The sequence below is a fragment of the Phyllostomus discolor genome, chromosome 4 (genome assembly GCF_004126475.2).
Source record: "Phyllostomus discolor isolate MPI-MPIP mPhyDis1 chromosome 4, mPhyDis1.pri.v3, whole genome shotgun sequence".
NCBI classification, from domain to species: domain Eukaryota; kingdom Metazoa; phylum Chordata; class Mammalia; order Chiroptera; family Phyllostomidae; genus Phyllostomus; species Phyllostomus discolor.
The window spans coordinates 2747880-2765223 of record NC_040906.2 but is presented as its reverse complement, the minus strand read 5'-3'; the positions used below and the strand labels follow the sequence as shown (position 1 = coordinate 2765223).

Sequence of the window (17344 nt, the reverse complement as noted above, 5' to 3'; positions counted from 1 at the left end):
GAAAACTTCTAAAATCACCCACGTGCCTGCTTTTAACCAAGGACACTTGGTTCACTCCCGTGTGGCCCCTTCTCGTCGCAGGGCATGCTGCTGAAGCGCAGCGGCAAGTCGCTGAACAAGGAGTGGAAGAAGAAGTACGTCACCCTGTGCGACAACGGCGTGCTGACCTACCACCCCAGTCTGCACGTGAGTATCGCCACCCCCCCGCCCCCGCCCCTGGCCGCCCTTCGCAGGCACCCGCCCCCGAGAGACGGCGTGCTTTGATGGCGTGGGGTTCGCGTCGCCCAGTTCCTGGGGAGAATATCGGTGTCCCTCCTCTGGCACCACATCGGGGGGCTTTGCCCACCGCCCCCTCACGCACACCCACCTCAAAGATAAATCCTGTCTTTCCCAACATGGTAGGTGACCAGGGGTGTCCTGGCTGCGGGGCACCGCCCCCCGGTCTTAGAGCCACGTGAGAACCCAGGGGCGTGGGCAGCACCGCCGGCCTGTTCCTGGCGTTGGTGGGAACACCGCCCCAGATCGGAGTTGCTGACTGCGTTTTGGGGGATCTGGGGTCCAAGTCCGGTGGCCTCCAGATCAGAGACGCAGCGCCCGTCCCGGGAGGCCAGCCCGAGGCCAGTGCCGCCCACCCGGGCCTCCCACCCCCCATCCCCCAACCCCGGTGGCTGCCATCGGGCCCCAGCGCAGTGCGGTCCTCACGGGCGCTCTCCACGGGAAGCCGCCCTCCTCCTCGGCTTAGCTCTCCCGAGACCCGCCAGAGAGCGAGGCCTGAAGACTGACCTGGCGGCTCAGTGTCCTTTGGGGAGAGAACTGGAACTGAAATACTCTTCTTGCGCTGGACTCGCTGGGCAGTTAACAGGGAGGTCCGGTTGATGAGTCCCTTCGGGGTACCCGACTCCCACCGGCCAGGCCCGGGCCCGTCACAGGGACCGTTGCCGCCCATGGCCGGGGAGAGACGCGGGAGCGGCGGCGTGCATCAGCAGACCCCCGTGGGCGGGCAGCCGCCTGCCGATTTTCACCCCGGCGTCTGGGCTGCACAACCACAGTCAGTGCCTCAGCGCCCTCCCACCCAGGCCGCGCCCAGGGACGTGCCTCGCTCTGCCAGGGGCACCCCTCCGTAGTGCGTGTGCGTGGGTGTTGCTGGGATACGGGGAAGGAGTGCCGTGGGGCTTTGTCACGGAACCGCACGGCCAGCAAGGGCCGGTGCCGCTTCAAAGCGCAGCCCGGTCCACGCACGAGCCCTGGGAACCAGCACCGCGGAGACAGGTGACAGCCCCGGGGCCGGCTGAATCCGGACTGGTGGGACTTAGTCACGCACCGACAGGCAGCATGGCCCTTGTTGTCCCCCTTCATGGGTGCTGTTTCCGCGGCCATGCTTCGGAGGGGAGCTCGGGGGGGGGGGGGGGGGGCAGTGAGCCCCAGGTGCCTTCTCTGACCGGTGCCGGCATGTTGAGGCGCCACAGACCCTGACAGCGGAGTCAGCCTGGGGCCTTGGGTCCGAGCTGCAGAGAGGCGTCCCAGCCCGGCTTGCACGTGGGCGGAGCCCCGGCTTTCCAGGGCAAAAGATCCGGGGACACGCAGGGGTGTGGTGAGCTCACCACCCCACGTTCTATACCATGAGGCAGGGCCCGACGGTTTCAGTCTGGAAGTTAGAGGTTCTGTCTGAGGTCACTGGCCCCTGGAAGGCTGGCCTTCCTCGGGGACTGACCTGGGTGGCTCCCACCAAGTCAGCCAAATTAAATCCCCAGGTGAGCGTCCCAGCCAGCTCCGGGCAGACCACAGGGAGGGCAGAGCACACACTGAGACAGGTGCGGGGTTTGCAGCTGGAGGGCAGAGGGAGCCCCAGCCACTCCCCCTGCCACTCACTCCCCCACCAGTCATTCCCCCCACCCCCGCCACGTCGTTTTGGCAGTGGATTGGTTGGGAGAAGACACCGGGGCAGCAGGGCTGTAGCTGTTACTGGCTCCGCCCTCGTGGGAGCCAGAGGCTAACACCCCTCGGAAGGACGTCGGAACACTGTCCGGGTCCACACCTCGTGGAGCAGATGCAGCTCCTCCTCCCACAGGTCCCCAGAAGCGCTTGTGTGCCAGCAGGTCACCCCTGGGCCTCCCCCACGCTGCTCGCCCCCAGGCAGGCGGTGCGAGGACGCTGGCGGGAGACAAACTCGGGATCGCCGAGGAGCCAGCAGTGCCGGCGTGGGGCCCCCGCTGTCCGCTGCACTTGGGGCATCTCGCAGCGAGGCGACGTGCCCTCCAACACTGCGCCTCAGGGCCAAGCTGCCGGTTGTGAGCTGGGGCCGTCGGGCTCTGCGGCACCCGGCGGGGCCGGTATCAGGCTGGCAGGCATCTTTGTGGCCTCCATGGACCCCAGGCAGGGTTCTGGGAGCACGAGATTGTGGTCGAGGGACCCCAGCGGGGGGTGGCAGCCCCAAGTCGTCCTGTCCCACTGGTCACCGTTACTTCAGACCCCTGTTCTGCTGCATACCGTCTCCCCGAGACCCTCCGGTTCCCAGCCCTCGAGGTCTGCCCAGCCCGGTGGCCTCACCCCTGGGGGTGTCTGTCTGCTGTTCGCCCCTAGCCCCAGACTCAGGTCCTGCAGACTGTCCCGGGGACCGCAGCCTGGGGACCGCAGCCCGGCCCTCGCCACTTCTCGCGAACAGGCATCCCCAGGCCTTGCCTGCTACTCCAGAGGGAAGTCGTTGCAGGGACCTTGGGGCCGCGGGCCTGTGTCCTGCCGTGGAGACCCTTACAGGGCCCTCTGTGCGCAGTAGGGCGGGGTTGCCTGTGTGCGGTCAGGTCAGAGCAAGTGCGAGTTCGAATCAGAGAGAACCCGGACTGAGCGTTGCCCCGGCCCAGAGGGGAGAGATCTCTGGAAGTCGGTAACAAACCCCAGACACGCTCCCTCCGTGTTCCCCAAAGCCTGGACCTGCCCATCCGCCGCTGCCACGCGTCCGGGCCCGCGTCAGCCGCTCCCCGAAGGCTCGGGAGCCCGTAGTTGCGGCTGCTGCAGGCCGGCCGGGCCCCCTGCCTGCTGCACTGAAGGTTGAGCAGAGGAGGCGTGGGCACAGGGGCAAGGCGTGACGGTGGGTTTCAGGCCCAGGTGTGTTAAAGACCAGTGGTCCCCACGGCAGCCTTGGAGCCCGGTGGCGGGGACGCGGTCACTGAGCACTCACTCCGGTTCCGCCGGTGGGGGAGCACAGGGAGGGGGCTCAGACAGCCGGCAGGTCCTCGGCGGCGTCTCCCTAACTGATCCTGTTCGTCAGCTGGTCCCTGACGCGAGCGAAGGTTGGAGCGTGCCAAGGAAGGTCGGCTCGCACGCCCGTCCCCTTCCACGTGCAGTGAGGCCCCTCCTTCGAGACGGCGCGTTGGGAGGTCGCTGAGAGCCGCGCACGGGGTCTGGACCCCTGCAGAAGGAATCCTCCCACTGGTGTGAAGTTGGGTGGTCCTGTCTTGTATGAGGTGACTTCCGACTCTTCAAGAGTGCGTGGCCCTTCCAAGGGAAGCCTGTCCCCAGGTCAGCGCTGCTCAGAGGAGGACCGGTCACGTGGCAGGATGAAGATTCACCGGAAAAACCCCCTTCACTTGGTTCGTCTCTCTCTCTCAACGTGCTGGTGTCAGGTTAAGTAGAACCCGTCGCCCGGTTCAGAGGACGGGTGGAGAGCTCAGCCCAGACACTGCAGACACTCGGAGCAGGGGGACGGCAGCCCCGCTGGCCCCGGGCAGAGGGTGCCCGGGGTGCAGGACTCTCGGGCCGAGTCCCGGGCCGCCTGGCACAGACTGACCACCCGCCCTCCAGGACGGACTCGCTCCCCTGGCTCTCCACTCCACTTGGCATTTTGCAGAGACGGCCCGGGACGTTTAACTAAGACGAACACAGTAGAGGCGACACTTCTGATGCTGCCTGTGGTCTCTCTCTCCGTTTCTCTGAAAGATTACATGTGCACGAGCCCTGCGTGCCTGGTTTCCTGGGGGCCGGGGGGATGGATACATATGAGCGCCCTGTGGCTCTAGGATACTGGGCCGGGGCCCAGCCGGCCTGGGCGGAGGGCAGCCTGCTCTGTGGACTTGAACGGGAGCCCCAGGGAGCACCGTGATGGAAGAGCGGGGGGATAGTGGAAAAGAGCTGGGGCCTCGGAGCAGCCTCACAGCATCGCCGTCGTTCCTCTTCCACGTCGAGAGCGGCTGGCCCACCTTCCCGCTGACAAGGTGTGCGCGGCGGGGTTCCCAAGTGCACAGGGCCGGGGAGGGGGGGGCGGTCAACTCGTGGCCACGGTCCAGCCAAGGACTTGCCAGAGCCCTGGCCGGCTGTCCCGGGCATCCTTGGAGGGACGTGTGGCGAAGAGAACGGTGCACCGGGCTGACACGTGGTTCCCGGCCCCCACGGCCCAAGTCCGACACAGCTGTGGCGCCGCTGCTTCTCCCTGACTCCCCCTCACGGGGCCTTCGCTGTAGACTCGGCCGGCCCGACGAACCCTCGGGCCGCGCCTGCTGTGCATGTCTGGTCGGCTGTTTGCGCTCCAGCAGAGGCAGACTGGGACTCGCTCAGTTGTCATCGGGATGCCGACCGACCGCAGGGTGCTTCTAGTTTAGTTCCCACGTCTGACAGAAAGCCCGCTTCGTCAGGGGTGCGGCAACAGCAAGGCCGGCGGTTTGGAGGTCGGCATGCTTCGGGAGAGGAGTGCGTGGAGGGAACAGGGGGCGCGAGGCTGGGGCTGTGAGAAGCGCTCCTGTCTGTGCCCACAGTTCTGCCGTGAAGTAAGCACGTCTCGCTCGAGGGCTGGGGCGGGGGTCACTCAGTCTGCGGCCAGGACTCCGGCCGGCTGCGCACACCTGCACGGGTGGACCTCGAGGGCCTGGAAGCCGCGGACGTGGGGCTGCCCTGGGAGACACCCTCCCTCGGTCTCGCCAGAACCTCGCAGGAGACAGAGCGGCGCGAGTCCGGACCACTGGACAGATGGATTCGTGCAGCCGTCCAGATGCGGAGCCACTGGACCTGGAACCACTGCCTCCCCCCTCACCGAGGCTGCGGTCAGCGAGCCTTGTCTGTGCCCCACCCCTGTGGAAAGCGCCCTTGACTCAAGGAGGAGGAGGGGCCCTGGGACCTTGTTTCCCGCCCCATGCCGCACAGCTGGGGGCCGTGCGCCGGTTGGTGGGTGCCTTTCCGGTCTGGCTTCTGGCATTTGCAGGCCGTGGTCTGGGCAGACCGTCCGGCCCCTCCCCTGCGAGAGCTGCCCCGGCTCCCGGGTGCCTGCCTCGTCGGTGTCCCCCTGCCCGCTGTAACCTCTCGGAGGGCCAGGGCTGCCTCCCGCTCCCCAGTGTTTGCCCACGGCTCGTGTGTGCGTGTGGCTCTCAGGTCAGTGTACGTGGGCCTGAAGAATCCTGTCCTGTGGCTCCTGCATTGTCTTAGAGCCTCGCTGTGGGTGGTTCTGACTGCTTTGAAGTTTCCGGTAAGACGGGGCCAAGAAAACCGACCGGTTCGTGTCAGCATAGGGGAGGAGGCCCAGCGGTGTTCCAGAAACCCCCAGAACTGCCAGCGCCCCAACAAAACCCACTAGGAGTCCGTGTGTTAGGGAAACGTGTGGGTGTCAGGAAGCAGAGACCTGGGCGCTCCGGCAGCCAGCGCGACGTCTGTTTCTGTCCGAGTGCCTTTCTCGGTAGAGGGGATGGGCGCGCCCACTAGTGGCCACACCACAGCCGGGAGGGACCTCTCCATGTGGTGCCCAGACTGGCAGGTGTCTCCGCTCAGGACCAAGAGAAGATCCCCGGGTTGTGTGCCGTCCTTCAGAGCACAGCCGGGCATGCCGGGTGTTGCTGAGGTTGGGACGGATGCTCGTATCCTGGAGTCAGCGAGCGTCCCCGCTTCCCCAGGAACAACGGCCGTCTGGGGTCACCCGGACGGGCCGCCTTCTCGGGCCAACCAGGGCTTCCTGGCCAGCGGTGCGGGCATCCCCTCGGGGAGTGTGGGGTGTCCGCTGCAAGTGGGACTTGATGCTCCATCTCTCTCCAGGAGGGGCTTTGCCCTGCTTACAAGGGACAGGTGATGAGGAAGCGTTCATGAACACGCCCCTGTGAGGTCACATGGGAACTCGGAGCTGTGGGCGGGCCTTGGTTTTCGCTTGTTTTCCACAGAGGAGGAGACCCAGGTGTGCCGGGTCTCTGTGGCTGCAACTCGACCCACCTGCCGCCTCTCGGGATCCCCGGGTGTCCGTCAGCCCCTCCCTGGGAGGCTCCTCCTGCTGTGCTGGGGGAGGGGCCCGGTCTGCGTGCTGCCCAGCCCCACCCCGCCCCGGCGGCCTGGAGGGGGTGCAGTGGAGCTCCGGGGTTGCTGGGCTGGCTTCCTCCTAACCCGGGGGCTCACCCAGGGTGGCCTCCCGAGCCCCGGCTCTCCTGAACCCTCAGACCCGAGAGTCCCCACGCCTGTCCTACCGGCACAGAGCAGCGGTCCTTCTTCCAACTTTCTCCGATTCTCCGGCTCCTCGGCGTCCTCGTCCTGTGAAGGAAGGACCTGCCACTGGGGGAGAGCCGGAGGCTGTCGGCGCTCTGTCGTCGTGGTTGGGCTTTTTGGTTTTGTTTTTTAGTCGTTGTGACGTCCACACAACAGGCAGTGACACAGTTTGCCGTCTCCACCGCTCGTGAGCACACGGCTCAGGAGCCGTGAGTGCCTTCCTGCTGCCGGCCACCCGCTCTCCGGGCCACTTCACCTCGCAAACCTGGAACTCCGGTCCCATCGAGCTCAGAGCCCCCTCCCCCTTCCCCTCCCTACCCCCCAGCACCCACCGCCTGCTTTCTGTCTCCTTGACCTGGGCCCTCTCGGTGCCTCCGGGAGCGAATCACGAAGGCTCAGACCTGTCGTTGCACAGACACCACAGAGCTAGACTCTCCGTCAGAGCCGTGTGTCTGCCCGAAGAGCTAACTCCGGGTCCCCTTGATGCAGCTCTCGGGGTCTGCAGCGGGTCGGGTTTGCCGGCAGTGCAAAGGGACCGCTGTGCATGGCCTCGGGGACACAGTGGCCGTGAGCGGGGCGAGACCGGGCAGAACAACGTCTCCACGTCTCCTCCTGCGGATGACACAGCCGCTTAGATTTTATCTGCCCTGTTTTCTCTACATCAAAAAATTCTTGTCTTCCAAAAAAAATGGAGGCTATATGCACGTGTATGTGTCTGTGACATACAGACTTCCCCTTGTGGCTGGTGGATGTGAGTCTTTAAGCCCCTAGGAGAGGCGATGGGACTGTGTCTCAGCAGCTTGGTGTTTCTCCCTTTGCGCCCAATCTGTAGCGTTTTGTTTTCCGTTTCGGAGGCCTTCTGAGTCTTGGAAATGTGGCCAGAAGTACTTGCAAAGGGTAGATAAATCAAAACCATCCTCGTCTTCCCTGACAGCCAGTCACTCCTGGAGCTCAGTGGGAGACACTGGACGTGGGGGGTAACGGGGGAGCGTTCCCCCACGTCTGCTGAGGGATTGAGTTCCGTAATTGTATTTTATAAATATTTCCCTCTCCGGCTCGCCACCTGATTGCCGGCTGGCTGCCGAGGCCTCGCGAGGCGGGCAGGGAGTGGAGGTGGTGGGGCGGCCCCTTCTCAGGTGTGCCTGTGGCCCCAAATGGAAACCAATCAAGGTGCGATTTATGTTCATTAAGGGCTTGTCAAAACTGAAAAATTTTCTAATCAGCAGCAATCTAGCCGGGCCCCCGCGATGGCTGGGAGGGCCGCCTCCGAGAGCGGCTGTGTGCCTGTTACAACTCTAGGCTAGAATCCGCTGATGATTACATTAGGCTAAGCTGCGGAGTAAATGAACCGTGTCTTATTTAGGTGCCGCGAGCCTCGGTGCAGTCCTGCCCCGCGGGGCCCTTGATAGCGCTTTATGGCTTTAAAATTAGTGTAGCTTCCCGTCTGCTGCAGGGCACGGCCTGTTCTGCCTTTGAACTCAATAAGCAAAGGCAAGGGGCCTTTTGTTTCCCCCCGTCCTCTGGCTCCCTTGCATCGGAGCAATTTTGTTTTGCATCTTTTCCAGACGGCATTCTGCAATAAAAATGTCTGACTACTGAGTACATGCCTCCCCCACCAAAAAAAGGAAGGAAAAAAATGGAAGAGGGGGAGAAGAAGAAGAGAAAGTGGGAAATGTCACCCGTTGGTAGAGGGCAGTTTCTTCCTACGCTGCAAAGTGAGAAGCAGCTCTGCAGGCCCCCCCCCCCCCATGGCCTGTCGGGTCAGATTTGCCACCCCAAGTGGAGCGGCACCTTCTGCTGAGGCGGTGCCCACGCAGGGTCAGAGGGCGGCCTCGTCAGTGTTTTGATTGGACGAGGGGCACCAGAGCCACCATCTGTTGAGGGCCCGGCAGTCTTTCAAGCCCTTCATATATTATCTCAGTTAATCGGCACAGCAGCCCCATGAGGCAGGGACTGTTTTGATCCCAATTTTTAAAGCCCCGGACACGGGGACCCAGACGACGAGGTAAGATGCCGCGAGCGCACGGCTCCCAACGGTCGAGGCGGGACCCCGGGCGGCCACTCTGAGGCCGTGCTTGGCCCAGGGGGAGGCTGGCTGGGCTTCTGCAGACTTCGCTCAGGAAGCCGGAACGTTCTGTCATGCAGAGAATCGCCTGCTGAGTCTGATTGTGTTACCGTAACCTGCCCCTTGGTGGGCGGTTGTGTTAGCGAAACGGAATAACACCTGCAAAAGCAAAACATGGGGGGGAGGTAGTAAGACCTTCTGCACAGGCGCAGGGAGGAAGTATTCGGATTTCGTGGTGGGCGGAACCTGGAGGGGGTTTCCGGTCCGCAGCAGGTCCCATGTTGGCGGCGGAGGGGGCGGCCTAGTGGTCATCAGTGCTCTGGGGGCCGGATGTGCGCTCCGGCTTAAAACCTGCTGCCAGCTGCTGCAGGTGCTGGCAGAGTCCCAGGAAACCTCACGTCGTAAAGGGCTTCAGGGAGCCCGATGTCATGGCGACGGCCCCCATCCAGCCTGGAATTCTCCGGCCTCTCCCCTGCGGCAGCAGCAGCGGCGGCGGGCTCAAGGCCTAGCTCAGTATTGAAACGGCCCCCTCGCCCCGAGGGAAGCTGGTGCCTGGCGTCCCTTGTGGTGATGGCCACTCACTCACGCCTGTCCCGGGAAGAGGCCCACGGGGCTGAGGGGGCGGGGCCGTCTTCGTGTCCACCATGGTCGGTCGTGCCATGCAGGCTGGGTGCGGGCACGCGGGGACCACAGCTGGTGACACTAGGTCCAGCCTGAAGCGCAAGGGGTCTTCCCTGGAGTGTAGAGCTGGGTTCGCCGGGTCGGCCGGGACAGACAGAAGCAAGAAGCGAGAGGTACATTCATCATCCGGTGTGGAGTCTTCTGCTGGTTTGCTTTGTGTTCTCATAGCCGCCCCCACCCCACCCCACCCCACCCCACCCCACCCCACCCCGGACTACTGTAGGTCTCAGGCCTGCGGTGCAGGAAGCCTGGGCTGGAGAGATCGGTGCGGCAGCCACCCACCGCCCCCCAAGACGCCTGCCCGCCGTCTTGCACTGCGTCCCTTACCAGGCCCCAAAACTCACTCCTTAAGTAAAGCACCAGGTCTCTGTCAGATGAGACGCCTGGCTCGCCAGGGTCCACTTTCCCGTGACAGCCATGCATGCATCACACGAGCGTGGACGGCGCTAGTCAGGTGATACCCATGAAGCCCGCTCCACTCAGTGAGCCCCGGGAGTTCCGGTGGCGGTCTGGCAAGACGGCGTGGTTCCTCAGCAGGTTTTCCCTTGGGGCTGCGTCCCGCCTGCTGTGGTGGCAGCCAGCGGTCCTTTGGAGAGAGGAGGCACTGTCTGTCCATCTTGGAGGCGAGGGAGCCGAAGGAGAATGTCCGGGCCCACCCCACCTTCCAGGTGGCATTAGGGTGTCACTCCCCTGGGCCTGCGGCTGTGCGTGAGGCCGCTGCCCCGGTCGAGAGGGCGGGGCCTGGCCACGTGCTTGGCCCCTTTGAGGGGACGGGACTGTGTTCGCACAGAGGAGCCGCCTCGGGAGCAGCGTTTCTCGGGGTTGGGAGGAGCAGTGCCTCTAACAATGGCTTTTCCTCCATCCTTTTTTTTTTTTTTTTTTTTTTTTTGAGTCCAAGAAGGAAGGGTTTTTAAAAATAGAACTCACACAAACTGCTGCTTCACCTTTGCACCCGGACCTTCAGGAGGCGTCGTGGAAATGGGGGGTGGGAGGGGCCCCCCTTTCTGCAGGAGCAGACACAGACACATCCGGAGGCCCCGCCCGACCTCTCCGCACAGGCCCAGCTCGAGACTGTCAGGAAATACTCGTCGTCCAGAAGAACCCGCGAGAAGAGCGGCGTCATTTACCTGGTTCCGGAGCTGCCCGTGTCCGCCTTCACAGAGCGCGGCCGGACCCCGACTCGGTGTCCGCGGCGGCTCTGCTCGGCCGCGGTGCGCTGTTCCGGTGACAGTGCGGAAGCAGCCCTCGCCTGATCCACACGTGTGGTTGGCGACGCAGGCGCGCCTGGCTGGCCGTCCCAGGTCACCGTGCGTGGTCTCCCCGGGCACGACCCCAGGACCCCTCTTGGGACAGCCTCTTCAAGCCGGGGCGGGCAGTGCGGACTCTGCCGCCGAGTCCCTAAATTCTTCCCCCTCTGCCGAGTTGCAGTCCCCGTACCTGTCTCGCACTTTGACCCTCTTTCACCCGCTCAGTCACACGCCACCTCCGGGTGTCAGGTGATACGCCCAGAAACCACGTCTGTGCCCCCACTGGTGTCCTCCGGACGGTCTCCACGCTCTTGGGGAGTGTCACCCTGTGGGGGGCGTACCGGTGTTGAGAGTCCTCGTCGCCACGGGAGATGCCAGTTCTACCGTTGGCCGCAAATACCGTTTTCAAGAAAATGTCTGTCAGATACGTAAGACTAATTGCCGGTAAAGTCTGACATCGTCATCCTTTCCAGTAAAAGAGGCCCAGCGAAGAGGGGCCGGTTCGGCTCGAGACTCCAGACGGCTGCGGAAGGGCCTCTCTCTGCAGGTGCCGTCAGCGCCCCCCACCCACCCTGGGGCGGGGCAGCGGCAGCGGCAGAAACGCTCCGTGGACCTTCCCGTCACCGCGCAGAAAACTGGAAAGACACATACTTAAGGGGTGACATTTTTTTTAGAATCTACTCTTGTGGGGAGGGGATTCTGAAGAACACTGGGGAAGTGAAGCCCTCTGGTTCCTGTTCAGAGAGCGTGGCCGCCCGGCACCCTGCTGGGACGCGTGCCCAGGCGCCCGCGGGTGTAGTGTGCCCTGCACGTCCGCACGGAGGGAGCAAGCCTCGGCGCAGTGGGGAGGCGGACAGTGTCTTGGAATTGTTTTAAAAAGAATGTTGAACTTATGGCGCCCCCCGCCCCCCCCCCACACACACACCCTCCCAGCCAGTAGGGTGTCCAGGATCGCAGCTTGAAGACGGCAGAGTCTGTGCAAAGAGGGGAAGCCCGATCGGGTTGACCCGGGTGAGAAGACCAAAGCAAATACCGGTGCGTCCTGAATTACACAGCTCAGACCCGAACAGCACCCACGACTGTAAAACGTTCAGGTCCCGACGTTCGGGTACAGGTGGGAGTCAGCATGTCCTGGGAAAACCTCATCGCAGCAAAGACGACCCTTCTTTCTCCCACCGCTGAATTACGGGAACGAGGCGTCCCGAGGCTGTTCGGAAGTGTGCGCGACCCCGGAGCCCTGCGGAGTGCACTGTCTGTGCTCGAAGAGAGGACGCTTCCTGAGCGTGCCTGGCTCCAAGGGGCCAGTCGCTCCGTCTGGGCCTTTCAGGTCAGCTTTAGGACCTGGCCCCCGCTCCGGGAGGGTCCCCCCCGCACACACCGAGCCCACCGTCTGTCACCACGCAGCCACGGGGAACGGATGGGCGGGAGGCGTGCGGATCAGTACCATGGGGGTGTTTTTAGGGGCTGCTGATGGATCGCCATTTACTGAGAGCTGCGCAGGAGGCCCCAGGACCCCAGGGCAGGGCATCAGCATCTCCCCTGCCCCAGTGGTTTGGGGGAGAATGCCTGCAGTTCTGGTTTTTGGGGGTTTTTTTGTTTTGTTTTTAGCAGCCTTGCGAGGTATTTTGACGCGGACGTGGGGCCATCCCCTTGCTGGAGCTCAGTGTGACCCAGTTCACGGTCTCCAGTTCTGGTGACACGGTGCTGTGAGGTTTTAGGACAGCGGGGTGCAGCGGCCAGGGCCTCCGGGCCAGGGGCCCGGGCACACGGAGGCCCTGACGACCCCACGGCCCTCTTGGTGGCAGCCCCGCCGAAGGTGGCGGCCGGCTTAGCGCGGAGGGGTCTCCGCCGAGCTCTCGCGCTCTGGCTTGCGAGCCGGTGTCTCTCCCCGCAGCTCATTTGCATCTGGGACATCAATTAGCATGTTTGTTGAGGCTAATTGAATGAAACTCAATCATAGCTCTTAATTGCTTGACTATGTGAAAAGAAATCACATTAATGCAGCTAATTAAGTGTACGGCAATAGATGCAACATAATTAGGAGTGGAATGCGGAAAAACAAGGGCTGGCGAAGGTGCGGAGCCGGGGCGGCGGGACGCAGCGCCGCCCACACGGCCGGACCGCAGGGGCCCCTCCGCGCGGCGCGGCTTGGAGGGAGTAATCCGCGCGAGGAGGAGCACGGACAACTTGAGAAAAATGCAAATAGGTTTGCAATTACTACTTTTTCAAGCTGTCGAGGGGCAGGAGAGACCACCTCTGGGGGGTCTGGCTCTTGAGTGGGCCCCGGGGACTTGTTAAGTGCTGTTTAAAAGTACTTGGCTTTGAATTACCCTCGCGCCTTGTTAAAGGGCTTTTCCCCTTTTATCTGCGATCAGCATTTTTCTGCCAGGACCGGGGAGAAGGGTAGTATCTGTCACATTTGCATATCAAAATCAGGCTTGCTGTCTTTATTTTACCCGGGGAGGTCCCTGGCCCAGACCCACCGCGCTGCACAGCCCGCTTCTGAGGGGCGGCGCGGCTGCACGGCTGCCCCCGCAGCGCCTCCCGCACCAGCCCGGGCGAGGAGAGATGAGAAGGACGCGTCTTTCAAAACTCGGGAGACTGGGAGCCGCGGGCTCGTGCCTGCCTGCCTGCCACCTGTTCCGGCAGCGCCGCCGGCGCGGGCTTTCATGGTGCCAAACGTGCCTTCTGGAAAGTTTTTACAAATCGTAGCGGCTTGAGATATAAAAATGGCCAAATGTATATGTTTGTTTGGTTGGTTTTTACAGCTAGTCCTTGTGGAGTTTCAGCGCCTAGTAACTCAGGCAAGAGTGCCGATTCCCCGGCCCAGCTCAGCCCGTGCTGAGCCGGAGACAGGTGCGTTCCCTGGGCGCGTGCAGACCCGGAGAGCAGGCGCTGGGCGGACTTCTGTGGTGGCTGTAGATGGAGTGTCCTGGTTGTTGTGCGCGGCAACGGGCCTATTAAAAGAGCGCATGCTGCGGCTTAGTCACTATCTGATTAGCCTCATTTTGGAGCCCATAAGCAATAAATGCTCAATTACACTCCTGTTATCGTGTTTTAATTTGTTAAGAATTGGCAGCGAAGAAGAAAGTTGCAGCAAGTTGGTGTTTTTGCAGGAGTGACGAGACAGGGAGGCGTCCGTCACTTACAAGCCTCCACCGCGGGTTCTGGACCTGGCATGTTTGCGGCGGGGGTTAACGGAAGTGAGTGAAAGACGCCGAGAAACGGACGGCCTTCTTAAAGACCTTGACCTTAGGCCTGCACTGAGCAAAGGCCACTGTGTCGTCTTGGACGTGGCCTTCCTCCCCATCCCTGCCCCCGGAACTCGGTCATGAGTCCGCCCGCGTCCCCTCCGCTCTGCCTGGTCCCGCCATCTGACTCAGTGGTGGTCGTTTTCTTTACATCTTCGGTCGGTGCCCTTTGGAAACCGCGGCTTCTTCCATTGATTATGTTCAGGGGAGTTTTCCAAGCCTCTTGATTTCCGTGTGAAGTCTCGGGTTTGTTCCCAGATCCAGCCTCCCCTGCCCCACACCCGCAACTCGCCTCCAAGGTGGCCGTGGCTGGCCCCCTGCACGGGGGACCTGGGGGCAACCCTCCCTGAGCCACCCTGCCAGCCTGTGGGGGGGGGAAGACATGGCTGACGCTGCTGGGGAAGGCTTGGTGCGCCCCTCCCTCTGAGAGCTCCGCCAAGCTGGCCTGCTGGGGAGGGGCGGGGGGGCGTCTCCATTTGCCTCCTGCCCAGGGTGCTGCAGGCTCCGGCCTCTGCCTTTAGAGCTGTTGTTCCCCGCTAAGAATTAGCCATTGGAGGTCTGTCCTTAGGAAGCCCCCGGGGACCCGGGAGCATGGTTTCTGCTGGGCCGGCGCTTGGTGAGCACCTTCCAGGCTTCTGTAATCTCCATGGCAACGCCTCTCCCGACGTGGCCAGGCCCTCGCATGATCGAGGTTCCCACCACCCTCCTTCCTCCGTGGAGAACCTGGCTACCCTCTCCCGAGTCTAGCCTGGCGGGTGGGCAGCCCCACCTCGAACTGCTTGGGTTGCAGGGTGGGTGGGGGTCTTCTCTGGACCCCGAGGCTGCTGCCTACCAGAGACAGCGGGCAGTGGGTAGGCGTCCCACACACTCTGTCCTGAGGCCCCCGCCTGGCTTCCTTCCTCCCCCCCCCCCCGCCCCCCCCTGTGCTGGAAGCTTATACTTCGGGGTCCTTGTTCTGTCAGCCCCTTCAGCCAACGTCCTGCCTGTCAACAGCCCAGGGACTGCTTCACAGCCCCTCCGCCTGCCGGCATCCAGGTACTGTCCTGTGACTCAGAGCCCCTCTGCCTTCTTCCCGGGAGCTGCCATGCTCTTCTCTCGGCTCTGCCCCTGAAGCGTCCCTGAGAAACCCCGGTCAACTTGCCACCTTCCGCAGGCTGGGGTCTCCATGGGGCCGCTAGAACTTACCGAGTTCTCTCTGCGCTGCTCCACTCTTGGTCGGCAGATACGAGCAAACAGCCCGTTTTCCAGCCCCCGGGGCCCCTCGCAGCCCAGGAGCCAGCATGTGGGCCGTTCTTGTAAAACGGCCTTGGCCTGGACTTCATTGTTTCTGCAGAATACAGATCAGTGGGGCTCCCCCTGCCGTTCTGAAAGGGGACCCCACCCCCCGTCCTGCTGTACAGTGTGGATGTGGTGACATGTTCGCGGAGACCAGGGGGCAAGACGCCACCTGGGCTGCCCTGGGACCTGCCGGTCCTTCCGCCCCACCGTGTGGGGAGCAGCAGGGGGCTTTGTGGAGTGCAGGGCGCCACGCGGGGACCTGGATGCCCGAGTCCCAAACAGTACGCTTTCCCTGTTAACACCCCACCACCCTCGACCTCCACAGCTTTCTGGCGCCACCCCGCTGAGCCCTGACCCATTTTCCCGGGTCCAGAGGAAAGGCTGGACTGTTACTTGGGGTCTTCACCAGACTTACCCGAGGGCAGCTTCAGCGTTGTCCAGATGGTAAGGGCATTGCCGTCTGAGACAGACCAGCCGCCACCAAACGGCTCCTGCTCTACAGACGTGCAGAGCCCAGGAGGGCGCGGCTTCCCGGCGTGCCGTCTGTTCCGCAGCGGTTCAGACGAGACGACTTCCGTCCCTGCTCTGCCCCAGCCAGTTCTCACCCCCTTGGATGGCCTCATCTGCTCGGTCTCCTCCCCTCCCCGGGGCCTGGGCTGGCGCCGGACACGGAGGCTGGGCTCCGGCCGCAGCGGAACAGTGGTGCTTGCCTGCCCCTGTGCCGCACGGGTTGAGGCCTCGCTGTCTCCAGGGCGCCTGCCCAGCAGAAAGTGTGCAGGATTGCGGCTCCCGGTGTCCGGTAGAGCACCTGGCCCCGGTGCCGGAAGGCCGCCTCTGTAACCTCTTCCGGGTGTTTGTGCAGGACTACATGCAGAACGTCCACGGCAAGGAGATCGACCTGCTGCGGACCACCGTGAAGGTCCCCGGGAAGAGGCCGCCCCGCGCCACGTCGGCCTGTGCGCCCATCTCCAGCCCCAAAGCCAACGGCCTGTCCAAGGACATGAGCACTTTGCACATCTCGCCGAGTCCCGGTAAGCTCACGGAGGGCGCGCCCACGGGCCCCTTGCACTGGCCGGGCCGTGGGGTTCCTGGGGACATTGACCCCTGCATTGTAGGCCTCATTGAGGTCCAGAAGCCTCATCTCTTCCCTCTGACCCCTCCCCCCACACCGTGGGCTCTGGCGGCCAGCAAGGCCCCGGCGGTGCTCTGAGTTGCCGCCGCACAAACCCAACCACAAGGCGGCCCCTGAGCCAGCGGTTGCAGGTGTGGTGTCACCCCCGAGTGAGGACGGAAGGGCCTTCGGGAAAAACACATGGCGGAACTGTGGGTGTCGCAGTTTCGCGTTAACGAGCCTGCAGGGGCCAAGTGTACGGAGGTGGAAAGGCCGTCTGGAGGAAGATTTAAAGGAAACCGGGCGCCCGTGTGAGGGTTAAGTTCTCTCGGCTTAGCGGTGCTGCTGGGGGGTCGTTGTCTGCCACAGCGTCCACTTTCTTCCCTCTCCTTTTAGGGGAGAATTGGCTTTTTAATTCAGCACCAGGGGAAGCCAGTGTGCTCTCCTAATTCGAGGTGCTGAGAAATTCCTGGTAGCCGCAGACCGCTCAGAAGTCGAGGTTCACCCTGGGCTAAGAGCCTACACCCGTGACAACGCCCTGGCTGTCAGGCTCTGCCCGTGGGGACGTGTCCCCAGGGGAGGTGTGAGCCGCTGGGTCCTGCTGCTCTCACTCCGGCGCCTGCAGCGTGGGGACCCCCTGTGTGTCTGTCTGTGTGCGTGTCTGTCTCCAGCAAGAAGCCCTTCCTTCTCTCTGCCTCTCGAAGGTGCTGCGTTTCCCCGTTCTGGAATGTGGGGTGCTTTGAGAGGGCGGGAAAAGGGGGGGAGGCTGGCCCCACCGGGCTGAGGCGTGGGCAGCACCGAGTGGTGAAAGTGGGGCCACAAAAAGGAGTGAGAACTTGGGGTCCGTGAGCTGGGGTTGTGCTCCCCAGTGCCAAGGGGTGTTGGGCAGGTAACTGGCCATGCGTCACCACCGGTCGGCTTGGCCGGCTGCTCGAGTCACCGATGTGCCGGCAGATGCGGTGACGCGTGCGGGAGTGCCCGAAAACCCCTACAGGACGACGCAGGTGTCGGCGGCCATCACTCCTCAGAATGAACAGGGGCTTTCTGCTCGCAGAGCCATTGGTCCGTTCCGGAGAGGGGGCGGGGCTCGTTCGGCCTGGGCTCTGGTGACCTGCTGACCCTCCTCCCAAGAAGCACGTGGCCTTTCCCTTCTCAGGATGGTGGCTAAGGCCGCAGGGTTAGAAGAGGCAGAAGAAGTGCCCAAGGAAACACTGTCTAGGCGAAGGCGGAGCTAATGTCTTTGCTACTTTGTATGTATGTACGT

The 17344-nt window shown here is 63.2% G+C and overlaps 1 protein-coding gene across 10 annotated transcripts in view; it reads left to right on the top strand.

Annotated features, from left to right (window-relative positions):
* The window catches only part of AGAP1 (ArfGAP with GTPase domain, ankyrin repeat and PH domain 1), a 348436-nt gene that overhangs the window by 211495 nt on the left and 119597 nt on the right, over window positions 1-17344 (top strand). For all 10 annotated transcript variants that reach the window (XM_036022678.1, XM_028509859.2, XM_028509858.2 and 7 more), the window contains 2 exons: window positions 82-186; window positions 15832-16000. In XM_036022678.1, the coding sequence (XP_035878571.1) occupies window positions 82-186; window positions 15832-16000 (274 nt within the window). The remainder of the gene's footprint in view (window positions 1-81; window positions 187-15831; window positions 16001-17344) is intronic.